Source organism: Malus sylvestris, chromosome 10, assembly GCF_916048215.2.
Source record: "Malus sylvestris chromosome 10, drMalSylv7.2, whole genome shotgun sequence".
Classification (NCBI taxonomy): Eukaryota; Viridiplantae; Streptophyta; class Magnoliopsida; order Rosales; family Rosaceae; genus Malus; species Malus sylvestris.
Window position 1 is genome coordinate 38,064,011 of NC_062269.1, and position 19,101 is coordinate 38,083,111.

General features: G+C 36.7%; 2 protein-coding genes across 3 annotated transcripts; both read left to right on the forward strand.

The window, feature by feature from the left end:
* The first annotated feature begins 2,505 nt into the window (after positions 1-2,505).
* LOC126586746 (uncharacterized) lies at positions 2,506-3,428 on the forward strand. The gene has a single exon (XM_050251687.1). The coding sequence runs from the start codon at positions 2,567-2,569 to the stop codon at positions 3,278-3,280; it is 714 nt and encodes a 237-aa protein (XP_050107644.1). The 5' UTR covers positions 2,506-2,566; the 3' UTR covers positions 3,281-3,428.
* An 8,875-nt stretch (positions 3,429-12,303) lies between these two features.
* On the forward strand, positions 12,304-18,110 carry LOC126587439 (cellulose synthase A catalytic subunit 8 [UDP-forming]-like). Of its 2 annotated transcripts, none has more exons than XM_050252508.1 (13): positions 12,304-12,604; positions 13,126-13,202; positions 13,279-13,333; positions 13,422-13,581; positions 14,221-14,487; positions 14,600-14,945; positions 15,092-15,229; positions 15,484-15,609; positions 15,696-15,908; positions 16,021-16,267; positions 16,359-16,558; positions 16,699-17,052; positions 17,234-18,110. In XM_050252508.1, exons 1-13 carry the CDS (start codon positions 12,427-12,429, stop codon positions 17,819-17,821), a joined length of 2,949 nt encoding a protein of 982 aa, XP_050108465.1. In that variant the 5' UTR covers positions 12,304-12,426; the 3' UTR covers positions 17,822-18,110. The 2 variants fall into 2 exon arrangements, with proteins under 2 accessions (XP_050108465.1, XP_050108466.1); XM_050252509.1 differs by having other exon boundaries at positions 13,282-13,333.
* The last annotated feature ends 991 nt before the right edge of the window (positions 18,111-19,101 follow it).

The following is a 19,101-nucleotide window of genomic DNA, read 5'->3' on the forward strand; positions in this document are numbered from 1 at the left end:
TAAAATGTTAAAATGACTTAATCATAATCACACAAACAGAAGAGCACGGAAAATAAGAGAGCAGAATATCTGCCTCTATTTGTGAAAGCCGTTGGATTTGAGTAATTCAGAAGCAACTCTGATTTGCTATAGTTATATGATTATATCACAGAGTCATAATTGTTACGTGCGCACCTCTGTCATCTAACATGATTAGACGTGCCACCAACAGATATATATCTCAACATTTTTATGGTTTATTTTGAAATAAAAACTAATGAAAATATATTGAAAATTTTGAGTTTTAACCGTAAGAATCAAAATGTATTGTAAATAAATAGTATTATAAATAAATTTTTACAGTAAAAATATCCTTAACGTTAAAAGTAAACAATATCAAAAATGTTTCGTTAAGATTGTTTCAATGATATAATTTTACAACAGTGGGTTATAGCATAGGGAGGATTTGAGTTCTTTTACATTAAATATACTGATTAGTTGGGCTATTATATAAATGTTTATTGTCCTAGCCCTTCCGACTAATGAAAAGTCTGAACTTTGTTTGTTTTTTGTTTTTTTAACAGATAATACTATTTTCATTAAGGTGATGTGATGGGTTTAGTTTTATGATGAACTAGTAATAATGTGATTTAAATTCATCTCTGATGAGAATCTAAATTTGTTTTAAGAAAATACAAAACAATAAAAGTATTTTAAATACTAAAAAATTGATCACTTTTTTATTGTCAAACAATATATTTTGTTAGATTAGATCTTAGATTTGCTACTGACGAGATTTGAATCTCGCTGTTATACAAAGGCTCAACATTTTTTCACCATTGTAATAAATGGCCATTTACTCACGGAGGAGGATTCTCTCTTCTCATAATCTCTTTCATGTTCCCTCTCTTCCTATTTGAACGGTCATAATTAAGTTATGTCAACATCTTATATTAATTTTTTTATAAAAAAATAAGATAAAAAATAATGTATGAGAAGAGAAAATAGAAAAAAAGAAAATAAAAATAAAAGAGGAGATAATCCCACTCCTTTACTAACTCATGACTCTTGAAAGTTGTTCCTCAATTCTATACATAATTACAGACAAGACTAGACATTTTTGGAATCTAGAAAACGTAGCCCACGCCTCACGCTATAGAGACACTCAGATGAAATAAACAAAGGATAAATTCCATTAAGAATTGAATGGGAAGAGTATGGAAATTAGAGAGCAAACAATCCAACTCCAAATTGAATGGCACAACTTGAAGAATTTTTTTTTTTTTTTTCACTTGTTAAGTTGTTATGAACAAGATTGATGATATATGTTTTCTTTTTATTACCAGTTATAACTTTTAATGTTTTCTTTTGTTAAATCTATTTGAAAATTTATTTACGCAGAACTATAAATTTAAATTACCACTTTCATGTTTACTACTATATAATTATAAATTTTATAGTAATAATTTTAGTTTAGTTCATTTACCGAATAATTTCTGACTTCACCATTGCATAGAATAATGCACATATAATAAGTTATACAATTATAATAAAATTAATTACAATTAGGTATCGAATATAAATATATGTGAGTCTAACTTAAAATTTCCTTCAACCAAGTAGAGAGAACGAGTAAAGCTATAAAACTACGTTGACATGGTTTTGTCGTTTATAGTGCAGACAAATAATTACGTATCGCGTCAGCAACAACTTTGCCATAATCCAGTGTTTCATCTAGTGACTTCCGCAATGTTCACAATATATAAGTTTAACTATACGCATTTATGCTTTGATTTGGCTTTTCTTAAAAAGTAGTATCAGATATATTTATTATTTAGATTAAATTTTATAAATTATATGAGGTGTTTGTTGAGGGATCAGTTCATTAGTTTCTTTGATCTCATTTGGTGTTCCTTTTCATTCAAAAGGAACTCGAGAGAAAGCGATATTGTCGCTGGAACTTGATTGAAAATAGTGTTCATCTGACTTGCACCGATAGACCCCACAACAGTTGGTTGCGCCCAAGAAAGACACACTTATTTAGTAATACATTACATAGTTTACAAATTTATTCTAAAAAATTAAAGCATTACTCTTTAAGAAAACTAATGAAAATGATTTGAAAACTTTGAGTTTTAACGAAAATGACAAAAAAATGTTGTAAGTAAATAGTATCAAGATTGACTTTTAAAATAAAAATGTATTTTTTCATTAAAATAAATAATACCGAGAACTTTTCGTTAAAATCCCCTTATACTTTTCTTAAAGCAGGATATCAACACGTTCACAGCGTTTTTATTAATTTTTTTTTTCTTTTCTGAAATCGTTCACATCGCTTTTGAATGTACATTAGACACTTGGCAAATGAAAAGTAAAATCAATCAAAACTAATTATTAAAGAAAGACTCAGATGGGAAACGTGTAATGACATGTTGAATTACTTCAGTAATATCGGGGAAAGACCGAGGGTAATTACGTAAATTAAAAGTAATGTCTATGTCCTTATAAGGCCCTCCGGGGCAAAACACTTGCACAAAACTAACAAAAACAAAATTTGTACCTGTTTTCTTCAGCCGCCTCGCCGTTGATGGAAGCAGACGAAGTAATGGATTTATACGATTCTTTCTGGTTCAAGTTCCCGATCTTCAAGAAACAACCAGTTTCATCGAACCCATCAAATTTTGAAGAACACCCAGATCATGAAATCGAAGAAAACCCAGAAAAACCATCAAAGCCAGAGTTTTTACGGATTCCAACCAGGCACACCAGGTCCATGAGCGACGAGTTGAGCTCCAATACGAGCTTCAACTTGAGCACTCTCTCGCCGGACACTGTCCTCCACAGACCGAAGCTCTCCACAATTCTTTCCGGAAAAGAAGCCAGGGAAATCGGAAACCCGAAACAGATATATTCAGAAGAAGAACCACAGAAGAAAGTTGAAAGGAGGAGGAGGAGAAGAAAGAAGAAGAGTGAGAGCAAGAGCTTGACAGACCTTCAGTTTGAAGAGCTAAAAGGGTTTATGGATCTTGGTTTTGTTTTCTCAGAGGAAGATAAAGATTCAAACTTGGTTTCAATCATTCCTGGGCTGCAAAGATTGGGAAAGAAGGATGACAGCAGAGAGGAGAGGTTTGATGAGTCTGCAATTTCAAGGCCATACCTTTCTGAAGCTTGGGAGGTTAGGGAGAAGAGGAAGAGAGAGAAGCCATTGATGAATTGGAGGTTTCCTGCGTTGGAAAATGAAATTGACATGAAAGACAATCTCAAATGGTGGGCTCATACTGTTGCTTCTGCAGTTAGATGACGAACATTTTGGTTCTAAGATTTTTTGTACTTTTCTTTTTTGGTTTGGATTTTGCTTCAGTTTTTTTGACATTTTTTGTATACAGTGGTTAATCAATATTGTTCTACAACTTGTAAATGTGAATAAAAAGTAGAAACATTATTATGAATATTTGTGCTTAACTTCTGTTGCAGCAGGATTGCAAGATTGAATCTCGGAAGAAATTGGTTTCTGGTTTGCGCTTAACTTCCTCTGCATCATTGTTAACATTGTTCATTTAGTTTAATATGAAAATCACGGTCAATCACATTTCAAAATTAAAAAATGACTGCCAATAATTTGCAATAAAAAATTTATATTTAATTAACGGCTAATTCACGTGGGCTGAGTTATTGGATGGATTCAGTGTGACAATGTAACAGGAGGAAATGTCAACGAAGGCAAATGAATCAATGAGTTAGTGTCGGGTCAAACAACAATACCCTAAACCCCACGATTTAGGGTTTAGAGTGAGAAGGTTAGAAGGGAAGAGTGATCTCACCTTCACGATTTTAAGTGAACGATTGAGATTATTTGATTCGAGATTTTACATGGAAACGATCCGGCAACGATCCTTGTTGCGATTGCACAGGGCCCTAATGAACTAAGGGTGCGTTTGTTGCACCGGACTATCTCGGACTGGACTAGCTTCAGGGACTAAGCTGGACTGGCTTAGACTAGACTAAGCTGGATTGACTTAGTGAAGCGTTTGGTGCAGTATCGGACTAAAAAACAGAATAATTAAAAAAAAGGGAAAAAACAACCGGTAATATATAAAAAAATATCCATGTTATTTGCTTCAACTTCAATTTCAACCAACATCAAAGTTTCAACCAAAATTTCTCAGTTTCCAAATTCTACCAACTTCAATTTCAACTAAAATTTCCAGTTCCCAAATTCTAACAAAATTTCAATGAATTTCAACCAACTTCAATTTCAACTAACCTACAATCAAATTCTAAATTGCATATTACCCAGAGGAAGAATTGGCAAATTAACTCATAATCTACCCCAAAAATTCATGTTTTCTATTAAAAACCAAAGATTTACAACCTCAATTTCTCAAAAGTCACGCATTGGCAATATATTTCCCACGAAGGGTAAGCAAATCAGGCCTCCACCTGCGTCATTGAGGCCTCCATCTGCCATCTGCGAATCAAACCTCCAGCCGCGAGCCTCCATTTTCAATTGCAGATCTCAGTCAACCAAATTCGTCCTTGTTCCTTCAACCCCACCATCGTCTCCTCCTCTAAACCTCTCTTCTCCGATGACCCACCCCAATCCCCTCCTCAAATCGACATGAATGGCCATGCTGCCGACGGTGGAGAGCTCAAACTCAGCCTAGGGCCTATCGTCGTCGTTCTCATCTTTTTTGTAGCTCAGACTAAACCCAAAGAAGTGCGTAGCCGAGAATTTGTACATCTCGTCGACGATCGTCGCCATCGGTGGGGTGGTCCGGCGAGGTTGGTCGAGCAAACATGGACAAAGATGCGAGGAGGATGGCTGGACGAGGACGCGATGAGGAAGGGACGCGTACGGTCTTAGCAGTCCCCTGCTGATTGGGGGGTCTCGCTAAGCCCTTCTAACGAAGGACTTAGTCGGAGCGTGTCCGGTCTAATCCTATTAAACCTAATCCTTGTGCAAACCAAACATGAGACTACACTAGCAATTAGTCTAGTCCAGTCCAGTCCCCCCTAATCCGGTCAAACAAACACACCCTAAGGGTATCCGACTGCAACAAATTGCAAAGGGAGTGAGAGGCTGTGCAGGTGCAAGGAAGAAGAAATGAGTAGCCTTGTTTGGCTGCACAGGAACTTCGAAATCAATGGACCGACCCTGCAGGATACGCATGAAGTCGCTTAAAGATTGAGTGCACAGATAAAATCAAACAAAAAAAACACACACAAAAAAGTATGGTGTGAACGGTGAAACAGTGAGCTCGTGGAAATTAGGTAAAATATTATCGAATATATGATGCATTTAGGGTGTGACTACTTGACCCTGAGACCCAGTCATGTACGTTTATTCACATCTTAATATAATCACACACACACATATATAGATACAAAAAATGCCAAATATAATCAATATTTCTAAATAAAAAAATCTTTTCCAACAGAAAAAAAAAAAACCGATTCACTTTATCTTTCTCAGCAGCCTCACGCCCTATACGAATTAATTAATTAAATACAGTATCTACTTGACCTGTGTTTTTATTTTATTAACTATCTAATTCGAATAAAATAAATGTAAAACAAACCAAATTTAAAGAAGACTCAATTCCAAGGGCTAATTCTGTAACAAAGAAGGAAGGTCTATCTATGATTCTATGTGTTTATAAAGACTTCCAACTTCCGAAACATATATTTATACCTTGATAAATTAATAACTTATTAATTAATAATAAATTACTTAATTACTTAATCACTTAATGTTTGCTACATTAATAAATTTTACTCAATCTCAAGATTATTAATTTATAGATAAGTTTTTCTTGAAAGTAGGGAATGGTTAGTCTATGTTGTGAAAACTCAAAGGTCAAAAACAATAAACTAAGTCAAATGCAAAGAAGAACATCTTAAAAGTGAAAGTTTTAATAAACTCTCTGTCACCTTATTTTTTCTAATAATATCTTATACTATTAGTACGAAAATTTACGTTACATTGTAAACAGCAAAAAATTGATAGAGAGTTTCTCAACGTTCTAATAAACAAAATCTTAGATTAAAGTTCCAATACACTTTTACCATTTCCCCCAAAGAATAAATCTTCCAAACTAACAATTATTAATGGAATCATATCGTTTCCCACGTAATTTTAAACAGTCGGACAACGTAAAGTCGCCGCCCACTGCTTACACCCCAAATGACCAAAATACGCTCACAGATGCCTCGCAGATTGACTCAGGTGGGACGGGAACACGGATAATACAACACATATTTTTATATAAGTGGTGAAAATTTTTAATTTTTAAGTTATTAACATTTTAATACATATAACCCACTATTTATATAGGAACACGTGGTATATTATCTCGTGTGACGGTCATACTGAAAAATCTCTCCAGGTGAGGAAAGTCAGTTTGGTCAATCAAAAAACGTACAATGAGAACATTTGAGGTCAGTCCAACGTTCAACTAGAAAGTGCAAGTGTCGCCCAAACACAAACCTCTGCAGTCTCTGTGTTCGGGCCTTGACTCAGTGTCATTTCTCATGGACTCTTCGCGAGTCGCGGAGAGCTTTGACTCGCTCTGGTTCTTCGGCAACGTCTTCTCGTCCAAACCCATGTCGCCAATTGTTCAAAATCAGCGAACGGAGTCGCCGCCAGTGGCTGAAATGTCTATCCCAATGTGCCCCAAAGGTGACGAACCAGAAACTGTGGAGCCAGGTTCCATGCAGTTGGTGGTGGAATATTATGATTCTCAGAGTCAAAGATCAACGGTGAAGGCAAAGAGGAGGAGGAGGAGGAAGAAGGGTCTGAGAAATAAGAGGAAGATTCTTGGAGAGTTTGAAATGTCGGGTTTCGATGATCGTGCGGAGGAGGTTAGTTATGGAAATTTTTGGTCATCTAGTCCGACGGTTGATGGGAATTGTGAGTTTAACAATCAGAGGTTTGGAAAGTATCCGAGTGCAAATTATGGGATGCCTTCAATCAGTGATAAAATGGCTATGAAAGAGCATCTCAAGTCATGGGCTTACGCTGTTGCTTGCACTGTCATCGCTTACAATGTTGATTGATAATCATTTCGTTTTTAGCCTTTTAGGACTGTCTAATTGCATACTTCAACATTAATCTCGTATGTGACTTATTAAGCTGTTTGATTTGGGCTTTCCTTTGACAATGTAATGATTCTGATATGTGATTAAGGTTGTAATTGTTTCTGTCATTCTTTGATTAAACTAGATAATAGTTTTGTGTCAGTTTGTAGAGAGGTTCTTGTGTGAGGCCACCGGACGAGGTGAGGGGAGACAAAAAATGGGGCTGGGTGAACATGGAAAAATCAGAGAGGGTGGGGTAGGGAAACTCTTTCGTGTCTAGGTCCGCACGGAAGAAGATGAAAATACTCAACAGAAGAATCCTATGTGAGGACACTAAAGAACCAACGTAAAGTCATTATCGAATAAGATATGGCCGATAATGTATTGATAATATGTCAATAAGTTTTATTAGTGATGATACATTATGGATGCCAGCTTACCAAGGAACATAGTTGCCTTCTTCCTTGGAAACAGTCTTAGTCAATCACAGTTTAACACGTGTGTAAATTTTCCGTTCAACTGGATTTTTTTTTTATCCCAACCGTCCTAATCAGCCTCCACATATGCATCAAATGAGTCGTCCATTTCTTGTGAAACGATGCTTTTTTAGCAAGCTAGCAACATTAGGAATTAGATTTCTATTGGCCACAAGTTCATGCATGCCTAAGCTTTGGCTTATATAGGACTTAGAAGCAGAGAAGCACTTCTGGGAAACACCATACTAAGGGTTGGTTTGGTATTGTTGTACTTTGAAAAAAAACTGATGTGAGAATAAACGGCTGTGTTATGAGAATAAGCGGCTGTGAAATAAATCAGCAGAGTGTTTGGTAAACTTTTTTGTAAAAGTGCTTTTGGAAAAAAAAGCAGTCTAATAGTGGGTCTTTTCATTAAAGGAGCACTGTAGCTCCGTGTGCTTTGAAAAAAAACCAGTTTTCCAAAGCTGCAAATAGCAGCTTCAGCTTTTTCCTTTGATTTCATCTTATTCTCACAGCAGCTTCCAAAATAAGCCCTTTTTTTTTAGTTTACCAAACACCTAAAACCCTCACAGCTTTTTTTTCATGGGTGCTTTTTTTTTTTTTATGCACCTCACTCCCAAACCACCCCTAAGGGCTGGTTTGGTATTGCTGTGCTTTGAAAAAAAACTGCTGTGAGAATAAGCGGCTGTGTTGTGAGAATAAGCGGCTGTGAAGTAAATCAGCAGAGTGTTTGGTAAACTTTTTTGTAAAAGTGCTTTTGAAAAAAAAAACAGTCTTATAGTGGGTCTTTTCATTAAAGGAGCACTGTAACTCCGTGTACTTTGAAAAAAAACCAGTTTTCCAAAGCTGCAAATAGCAGCTTCAGCTTTTTCTTTTGATTTCAGCTTATTCTCACAGTAGCTTTCAAAATAAGCCATTTTTTTCAGTTTACTAAACACCTAAAACCCTCACAGCTTTTTTTCATTGGTGCTTTTTTTTAGGGAACTTTAACGAAAAGCATCTGGTACTGTTCACTTTAACGAAAAACCATATTTTTACACTAAAAAGTCAATCCTGATACTATTCACTTTACTCTTTATTTTGTCCTTATCATTAAAACTCAAAGTTTTCAAGCCATTTTCATTAGTTTTCTTTTTTTTAAGCACTTCACTCCCAAATCACCCCTAAAAGTTCAAAGTAGCCAATACCCAGGGAAATTTCTGTCCAACAAGTCTGGTCAACTTTATCCAGGTACCTATTCAGTTCACGTGTGCTTACAAAAAGAAAAGGTCCACATGCATAAAATGTTGTTGCAATTGAATATATTCGACTGCAGAAGATTTGTTCAAAATGTGATTCTTTTTCATGCTTATTTCATACTCGTGCCTTGTCACTCGCCCTCTCAACACGTTGATGCACTTTATTAGGCTCCTAATAGCATGATTATTCTGATAATTTTATTTTTATAAGAAGTTAAAGAACAGAAGGAAAAAAAATCGGTTGTGGTTGGATTGATTTTTTTATACAACTATTGCTTGCTATTTTTCACTGCAGGCTTGATGGACCCAAATAATGTTGATGCCAAGGAACAGTGTCGTAATCCTGCTTTTGTCCACTCAATAGCAGTTCCTGAAATTGATATGTTAGACAAATCAGACAAATGGTGCAGTTGAAGTGATTAATATAGAAGCTGAACTTGCTCCCCTGAGGTCAAAAGGTTCTAAAAAACCTCAGAAAGGATCTCAATCAAGATCGAAAGATACTGATCTAGAAAACCAGATCAAAGCGGAAGGAAAAGGTTGCATTTGGATTACTCATGCAGCGGTCACACTGCTGCCGTCTCATGCGTGTAACCAATAGACTTAAATGCAGTTTCAAGGAAACTTCACGTATTGACTAGTACATGTTATTCAGGTAGAAATGATAAGTTGGTAAAGGTCTGGGATTGGACCAAGTGTCTTGATGCAGGTAGCAGTAGTGATCCGCATTTGAATTGATTGCCTTGGCAGGTCAACTGGCTCTGCACCACTCCGGCTGATACGGAAAACCTAGTTGTTTGTGATACAACGAAGGTGGTAAAGGTCTATTCTGTTGCTTAGATTAAAGCTGCACAATCAATGACTGGCAAACTCGTTCCTGGATATATATCTGAAAACTTGATCACTGTTTTGCATATTGTGCCTTGAAATATGCAATCTTAGAAATGAGTTCCTTGCCACGATGACGTAAAATGCTTAATATAAGAATGTGGAGAGGATTTTACGGGCGTCAAAGTGAGTTGCTGACATTGAACGCATTCCATTTCCATTCCAATTTTTCATATGGGTAAATACAATAATGACATGACAGAATCTCTACTTTTCAAGGTACTTGGCTAATTCTTACACGTCTCACAATTAGAAAAGAGCAGGATAACTTGAGGAATGAGGATCCTCTCCGCATCCTTTATATGAGGATCATAGAGATCTTTAAAGGGTTGTGATTTTCATATACCTTTAACTATTTTTTTCACATCCTTCTTATTTTTTAGTACTTAATTGGTATCATACTATTTAGGGCTGGTTTGTTATTGTTGTGATTTGAAAAAAAACTGCTGTGAGAATAAGCGGCTGTAAAATAAATCGGCAGAGTGTTTGGTAAACTTTTTTGTAAAAGTACTTTTGGAAAGAAAAAAAACAGCCTGATAGTGGGTCTTTTTATTAAAAGAGCACTGTAGCTCCGTGTGCTTTGAAAAAAAGCCAGTTTTCTAAAGTTACAAATAGCAGCTTCATCTTTTTCCTTTGATTTCAGCTTATTCTCACAGCAGCTTCCAAAATAAGCCTTTTTTTTTTAGTTTACCAAACACCTAAAACTCTCACAGCTTTTGTTTATGGGTGTTTTTTTTTAAGCACCTCACTCCCAAACCACCCCTTAATCTTCCATATATACCCCTCCTTATTTAATATTTCATTAATTACCATAAAAAAAGTAGGAAGGGTATATATGGAATATATAAATAGTAGGATACCAATTAACTATTAAAAAATAAGGAGAGGTGTGGGAAAAGTAGTTAAGGGTGTGTGAAAATCACAACCCATATTTAAATTGTGTTTATTTATTGTACATCGTACAGTCAGTTTTCATCAGGTACTATTTATATTTAATTTTAAATAAAAGTATTTAAAATAATTTCTGACTGTACTATGTACGTTGAACGAACACGATTTAAAGATTCTCAGGATCCTCATTCATACTTAAGAACCTTTACCCAATAAACCTGCAAGTTCAAGACCATCTATGCAATGAATTAATTGTGAAATTCTCACCGAATTAGAAGTTGTATGCTTATATCCGATTTATGGTAATTTTGTTGAGAAATGATAGGGAGATTTGCAAAAATGGAACTTTCTCTGGATTATCTATCCTCTCATATTTTTGGCACAATGTTTTATAATGTTGGCACGAGAATTAATGTTAAACTCATCAACCAACAAAGAGGGAGTGATGTGCCTTATATGTACATGGCTACCTCTATATAGCATGAGGCATTTTGGGGATTCACTGGCTTCAGATTCCATTGGAACTTCGAAGTTAAGTGAGTTGGGGTGAGAGCATTCCCAGGATGGGTGACCTACTAGGAAGTTAAGCGAGTTAGGGTGAGAGCATTTCCAAAGCAGACAATATCGTGCTACGGCGGAGTCGAGACTGGGATGTGACAATCTCCCCAACATTTCTCAATTTTATTTGGGTGGTGTTATCTACACACTCATTTTTACTTTTCACACACCTCTCGATTTTCAGTCCTCAGATAAAATAACTTGAAGAGTATCAAAAGACATAAACTTATAAGGAGTGTAGATAATAAAATAGTGTGTTTAAAACCACCTTTTTGTTTTCTTATCTCATCCAAAGTGGAGTAATGTTCCTAGCTGTGTGACAAAATTCAAATGTTTTTTTTTTGAATAAATGATAATATTAACACTAACTAGGTAAGGAAGTGGGTTAAGCCCCGCATAATAATGTGGTTCAAATGTTTGAAATAACACAAATTTGGAGGCTTGTGATTACTACAAGTACAAATTTAACTGCTAAATCCTTAACGATTAGGAAATATAAAAACCCTAATTAATCTTATCTAAACTAAAACTCTAATTACTACTTGATCACCCCTTATCAAAACTGAACCAAAAAAAAAAGAAGAACAATTTAGTAATTACATAAACATAAGTTTTGCTGCTTTTTATCGCAACATCACAACCAAGTTAGTATAGCATGCTCTATTTAAGAATTAAAAATAAAATAATAATAAAAACTGCTCATCATTGTCCCAATTTTGATAACTGATTTTCTTAAAAATTTAAAAACTAATCACACTTCCTAATAAAAAACAAAATGAAATGAATTGTTCACGCAGTGTGTGTGGGCATTAGCTAGTGTTAATTACCAAAGCCATTTTACAAGGCATGCTTGTAGGGCCTTTATTTTGCGAAGTAAGGTAAAAGACACCCAACTCCAGTCCATCCGAGGTTTTTGGTGGGAAAATATCAACAGGTTGACAGGATCGGTTGGTTCAAGGATGTAACTTGCCCAACCGAAACCTTCCTTAGACTTCCCGCAAAAATTTAAAATCTCATTCCTTCAGGCAAAAACAAAAGAAAAACAATACATAGCTTAAGCTTCCCACCTCTCTCTCTCTCTCTCTGTCTCTCTCCTTTCTCTGCAAAAACAATGACACCAACACCCCAACTTACACACCCTTCCAACCACCACACTCCATCCACCTCTTCCTTCTCGCCATTACAAAACTGGGGTTTCGGCATTTCGTATGAAACCACAGGCCTCAGATTGGCAAGTGGAGTGTGACCCCTTTTTCCAAGGATCATTTGGACTTTTGGGTTTCTCTGGATATTGAGGAAAGGCTTCGAATTTGTCCAAAATGATGCAGTCCGTGGCTCCTGTGTGCAATGTCTGCGGCGAGCAGGTGGGGCTTGGTGCCAATGGGGAGGTTTTCGTGGCATGCCACGAGTGTAATTTCCCCATTTGCAAGGCTTGTTTCGATGAAGATGTCAAGGCTGGGCGTAAAGTTTGCTTGCAGTGTGGTATTCCCTATGACGGTATGTCTAGTTCTTGTATTTCTCTGATCTATTTATGTATTTTAAGATGCTTTGATATATGTCTCTACATTTATTATTCGATTAGATTGGCAACGTTTTGTGATATTTGTACATGAAGTTATGTACCTTCAAGTTGTAGAAATAGTTTGGTTGATCACATTGGAACAACCTTCTAGGATAGTGAACAGTTCCCACACTCTTGATGGTGGATTAAGATCAAACTTTTTCTCTCTTTGGCTGACTTAGGCAAGTTAATCTTGTGTGTCCGCAACTGCAAAGTTTGGTTCCTCTATGTGCTATTTGGATTTTTGAATTGAAACCCAAATGTGCATAGAGGTGAAAAATCGTTTTAAAATTGCATCCTTTTGAGTTTTCGGAAGAAGATTGAAAAATGGGCTCATTTTTGGTCTTGATTGATAATTGTGATATCTATGTTTTGTACAGCTAGTTACATAATCAAACTCATGATTTTCATTCTCATGATGATTCCTAAGCTATATATTGACTCTTAAGTTCTTCAGATAACCCGTTGGCGGAGTATGAAACAAAGGTGTCAGGCACTCGATCCACAATGGAAGCTCACCTGAATAATTCACAGGTACGAATGTGTATCTACAACTCTAATTTAAGTACTCTTACAGCTTGCTAATGTTTATACTTTATACCTGTTTCAGCAGGATACAGGAATTCATGCTAGGCATATCAGCAGTGTGTCTACGTTGGATAGTGGTGAGTCATAATTCTTTTCGTGAATGATTTTAGCCCCCTTGTCTCATTTGTACTAATTTGCGTTCTTTTCTTTTTGTCATCCTTGAAGAATTAAACGATGAATCTGGCAATCCGATTTGGAAGAATAGAGTGGAAAGTTGGAAGGATAAGAAGGATAAGAAGGATAAAAAGATCAAGAAGAAAAAGGATACACCTAAGGGGGAAAAAGAGGCTCAAATTCCACCTGAGAAGCAGATGACAGAGGAATAGTAAGTACAATCAAATCATGGGTTTATATATAGGACACTACAAAAAAAAAATGATAAAGCAGTTTCGAAAGTATTCGGTGCTAGTTTTTTCATTTAGGCTTCGTGTTTTCGATTCTTCTTCCATAAAGCTGTAACTGTTGTCTATGTCATGCAAAGGTTCAGGTGTTCATGAAAGGAAAATCTGTTGTTTTTGGCTTAGACGAGATGAGTTTGACTCGTATGCTGTTATTTCATGTTCGTAGTAATCCTGCGATTCCAAATATTAGATACGAAAGAGAAGAACAAAGCATTCGCACTATACTATGCATCTCTATGAGTTAGGTTGAGATAAAAATGTCTCACATAGGTATTCCGAGCTTTATATATCGAAACATAAGTAAGTTTTACTCATGGTATTCAGTTTCCTATCTTTCGTCTCAGTATCCTAACGATTCTTCATAGACACAGTTAATGAAATGGTTAAAAACATGTTAATATTTTGGGAAGTGTCGGAGTCTAATTTTCAAAAGGAAGCAAAAGAACAAATATGCAAGTATGAACTTGGATGTGTTCCGACTTTGGATCACATGCAATATGTAACATTTGATGCTTTATTTATTTTGAACTAGTCTGTTGTTTGAATTATGGCCTTCTATGCAGTTCATCAGACGCTGCGGAACCACTTTCAACTCTCGTCCCACTTCCATCTAACAGAATCACACCATACAGAACTGTTATAATTATGCGATTGATCATTCTCGCCCTTTTCTTCCATTATCGAGTAACAAATCCTGTTGATAGTGCTTACGGTCTATGGTTCACTTCGATCATATGTGAGATCTGGTTTGCTTTTTCTTGGGTGTTGGATCAGTTTCCTAAGTGGTCTCCAGTTAATCGGACTACATTTACTGACAGGTTATCTGCCAGGTATATATCTTCAACTGATTTTTCTTATGCTTTAACCTGGTTACCAAGGTAGGTTAACTGATGTTTTCGTGTTGGATGTACATTTGAATGGTTGTATAAACTTCCATGCCAGGTTTGAAAGAGAGGGTGAACTCTCCGAGCTTGCTGCTGTGGATTTCTTCGTGAGTACAGTTGATCCGTTGAAAGAACCGCCCTTGATTACTGCCAATACCGTGCTTTCTATCCTTGCTGTAGACTACCCTGTGGACAAAGTTTCCTGCTATGTGTCTGATGATGGTGCTGCCATGCTTACATTTGAATCCCTTGCCGAAACATCTGAATTTGCAACAAAGTGGGTTCCTTTCTGCAAGAAATTTTCAATTGAACCACGTGCACCTGAGTTTTACTTCTCACAAAAGATTGACTACTTGAAGGATAAAGTGCAACCATCTTTTGTGAAGGAGCGCAGAGCGATGAAAGTAAGTACCTAATGGCCGAAGCTTCTTCTAATTGCAACTGAATACTCATGAGAATATGACATCGAAATCAAATGGAGCAATCGTACTAGTTGTTTGTCTAAATATCAAAAAGCTTTTGTTAATTACAACTTCATAACTTTTTACAGAGAGATTATGAAGAGTTCAAAGTGCGAATGAATGCTTTAGTAGCAAAGGCTCAAAAAACACCAGAAGAAGGATGGACTATGCAAGATGGAACTCCATGGCCAGGAAATAACTCGCGTGACCATCCTGGGATGATCCAGGTAGACAGATACCCTATGGTTTATTTAGTTCAACTTTTGAAAATGTTATACTTCTCGAACGAGCCCTATATTCTTTTATGATCTAAACAAAATCTATCCGAGTCAAGTACAGATCAATTGAGCTATAAAATAACTGGAATATATGATTAAAAACTCTGTTCATCTGGGAAAACCATGATTTTAAAGTGACAGTAGTGATACCTTATATTTTGAAAAGCGTTTTGAAATGTAACGCCTCTTTTTACCCTTCTCAGGTGTTCCTTGGACATAGCGGTGCCTATGACATCGAGGGCAATGAACTTCCTCGATTGGTTTATGTCTCGAGAGAGAAGAGACCCGGCTACCCACATCACAAGAAAGCTGGTGCTGAAAATGCTTTGGTATATATGCATGCTATAAGAGTGATAATACCCCATCCGAGTGCTCTAAAATTTCATTTTTAACTTGCTTGATTGGCTTGATACAGGTAAGGGTGTCTGCAGTTCTCACAAATGCCCCATACATCCTCAATCTTGACTGTGATCACTACGTTAACAACAGCCAGGCAATTCGTGAGGCAATGTGTTTCTTGATGGACCCTCAAGTCGGTCGAGAAGTATGCTATGTGCAGTTTCCTCAGAGGTTTGATGGTATTGATCGCAGTGATCGATATGCTAATCGCAACACAGTTTTCTTTGATGTGAGTTCAAAGCTATCATACATATCCCGACATTTTGACAGTAACCTTACATTTCCTGCACAGTTGTAAAGAACTATTGAAGTTTTGAAAATATACAAATCTCTAATTTCAGGTTAACATGAAAGGACTGGATGGCATTCAAGGTCCAGTATATGTGGGGACAGGATGTTGTTTCAACAGGCAAGCACTTTACGGCTACGGTCCTCCTTCTATGCCCGCCTTATCCAAGGCTGCTTCCTCATCCTCCTGCTCTTGTTGCTGTCCCTCTAAGAAGCCCTCTAAAGATGTGTCAGAGGCTTATCGAGATGCAAAACAGGAGGAGCTTGATGCTGCCATTTTTAACCTCCGTGATATTGAGAGTATGTCATCACTAGACCTTCATTGAAACTGGATTTAGACAAATGGCCTGTGGTTGGGCTTTCAGTATATAAAAGATATTGTCTTATGCAGAATATGATGAGCTTGAGAGGTCAATGCTGATCTCGCAGACAAGCTTTGAGAAAACTTTTGGCTTATCGTCTGTATTCATCGAATCTACGCTAATGGAGAATGGAGGAGTGGCCGAATCTTCCAACCCTTCAACATTGATCAAGGAGGCGATTCACGTCATTAGCTGTGGTTATGAAGAGAAGACCGCGTGGGGAAAAGAGGTAGGGTACTATTCAACTTTTTGTAGAACTACTTGATCGAAATGTTGAAGTTTTAGAAGCTTATTCACGAATTTTGGCTGCTACTCAGTAAGCAGTGTTCTTCTATTTACATGGTTTATTTTCTCTTTTATTTTCCACAGATTGGTTGGATATATGGATCAATCACTGAGGATATCTTAACCGGTTTCAAGATGCATTGCCGTGGATGGAGGTCAATTTACTGCATGCCCTTGAGGCCTGCATTCAAAGGGTCAGCTCCCATTAACCTTTCTGATCGACTGCACCAAGTTCTTCGGTGGGCACTGGGATCGGTGGAAATTTTCCTCAGTAGACATTGTCCTCTCTGGTACGGGTTTGCAGGAGGCCGCCTCAAATTGCTTCAGAGAATGGCATATATCAACACTATTGTTTACCCCTTCACATCCCTCCCTCTCGTCGCTTACTGCACACTCCCTGCAATATGCCTTCTCACAGGAAAATTCATCATCCCAACAGTAAGTTTTTTCTGCATTCATTGTCTTAGACTGATGTAATAAAACGCCTCCCGCGCTTGTGGAAGGGCTAGCACATTACCAGTTTTAAACTGTTGAATCGTTGAATGTGTTTCTTGATACCAAAGAAACTCGGTCACTACATTTATCGAGTAGAGAATAATTCTTTTGATCTTTGATTCAGCTTACAAACCTGGCAAGTGCCCTGTTTCTTGGCCTCTTCATCTCCATCATTGCTACAAGTGTGCTTGAGTTGAGGTGGAGTGGAGTCCGCATTGAGGACTTATGGCGTAACGAGCAGTTCTGGGTGATCGGAGGTGTTTCAGCCCATCTCTTTGCCGTCTTCCAAGGTTTCTTAAAGATGTTGGCCGGAATTGACACCAACTTCACCGTCACAACCAAATCAGCCGAAGACACAGAATTCGGAGAGCTCTATCTAATCAAATGGACCACACTTTTGATTCCCCCAACTACACTCCTCATCGTCAACATGGTTGGTGTTGTTGCAGGATTTTCGGACGCCCTCAACAAGGGATACGAAGCTTGGGGGCCACTTTTCGGGAAGGTTTTCTTTGCCTTCTGGGTGATTCTTCATCTATATCCCTTCCTCAAAGGTCTCATGGGACGCCAAAACCGGACTCCAACCATCGTTGTTTTGTGGTCAGTGCTCTTGGCCTCTGTCTTCTCCCTTGTTTGGGTGAAGATAAATCCATTTGTGAGCAAAGTGGACAGCTCAACGCTTGCTCAAAGCTGCATTTCCATAGACTGCTGAGAAATTACGACAAAGTTTTCCACGATGTTGCATTCGTTATAGTTTGAATGCGAGGAAAAACTTGATCTCTGGGAATCACATGTGAGTTCTTTGTGGAACTGCCGGCCAGATTTCTTTCTCCTCTCATTGTAGTTTAGGAAGATTTGTAATGATTTTTGTTTCCTTTTTCTTATGGATTTTGACAATCAGTGTGTAAAGATTTAAGCATTGCTGCCCTACAATATCAGTGTAAGAAGATGTTGTAATTGTAATGAATTGACACATATATAAGGTACTGCATTTGTGAGTATTTCTTTTCTAGACTACTTGACGATGTGGAGAAAAAATTTTGTTTGTCACTTTGACCACGTCATCTGCAGAGCAGCTTTGCAAAATTAAAGGACGTTATATATTTTAGACTTGTAGTTACACTTGGTGCAAGAGCTACCTTAATTAAGCAGCCCTATCGAAGTTTTCCTCCAACGATGTTACGAGCATGGTATAAAATATTGATGATATCGGAAATATTGGTAGTCCAAAAACATGAAAATTTGGATGGAAATATCGGGATATTATCGATATCGATAAAAATTGAATAAAAACCACGGAAATTGTAAGAAAAACTTGGAATTTTTTATTGAAACTTTGAAAAATGTTTATTTAGTCAATTATCTATTAGTTTATCAAAAAACATTAGAAGGAAATGCATTACATGATGGATTTAACTGATTTAAGTTGATTATACAGCGAGCTGGCAAACACTGTGAGTGTAGAAAATATGTAGTAATTTATGAAAAAAAATTAAACATACCATAATCATTTATATATAATGATTTACTACAATATTTTACACTTTATACATTGCATGGTAAAATACATGAGTGATTTAGTACCACATAAAGTTCCTACGAGGTTCAAAATTTTCACTATCTTCATCATCTCTATGTGTAGAGTAAGTTTATTGTGAAGAGTATTCATCAAATGATAAATCCCTAAAATAGTTTTGCATGTAATTGTTAACATGACACTCATATAAATATAAATATTTTAGCATATTATCACTAAAACATAAGTGATATATGGTGGTTACAATGTTGGAGGAGTGGTTACAGTGTTGGAGGAGTAAAATGGGAGGGGTTCAAATCCCCTTTGTGTTTTTTTTCCTTCCTTTGCATCGATATTTTAGCGATATTACACCGATATTTTGACAAAATATTGCTGAAGTGTGGGCAAAATTATCAACATCGATATTTGCCATTTACTTACTATTTGATTAATTACTGCATTAACATGTTCTTGTA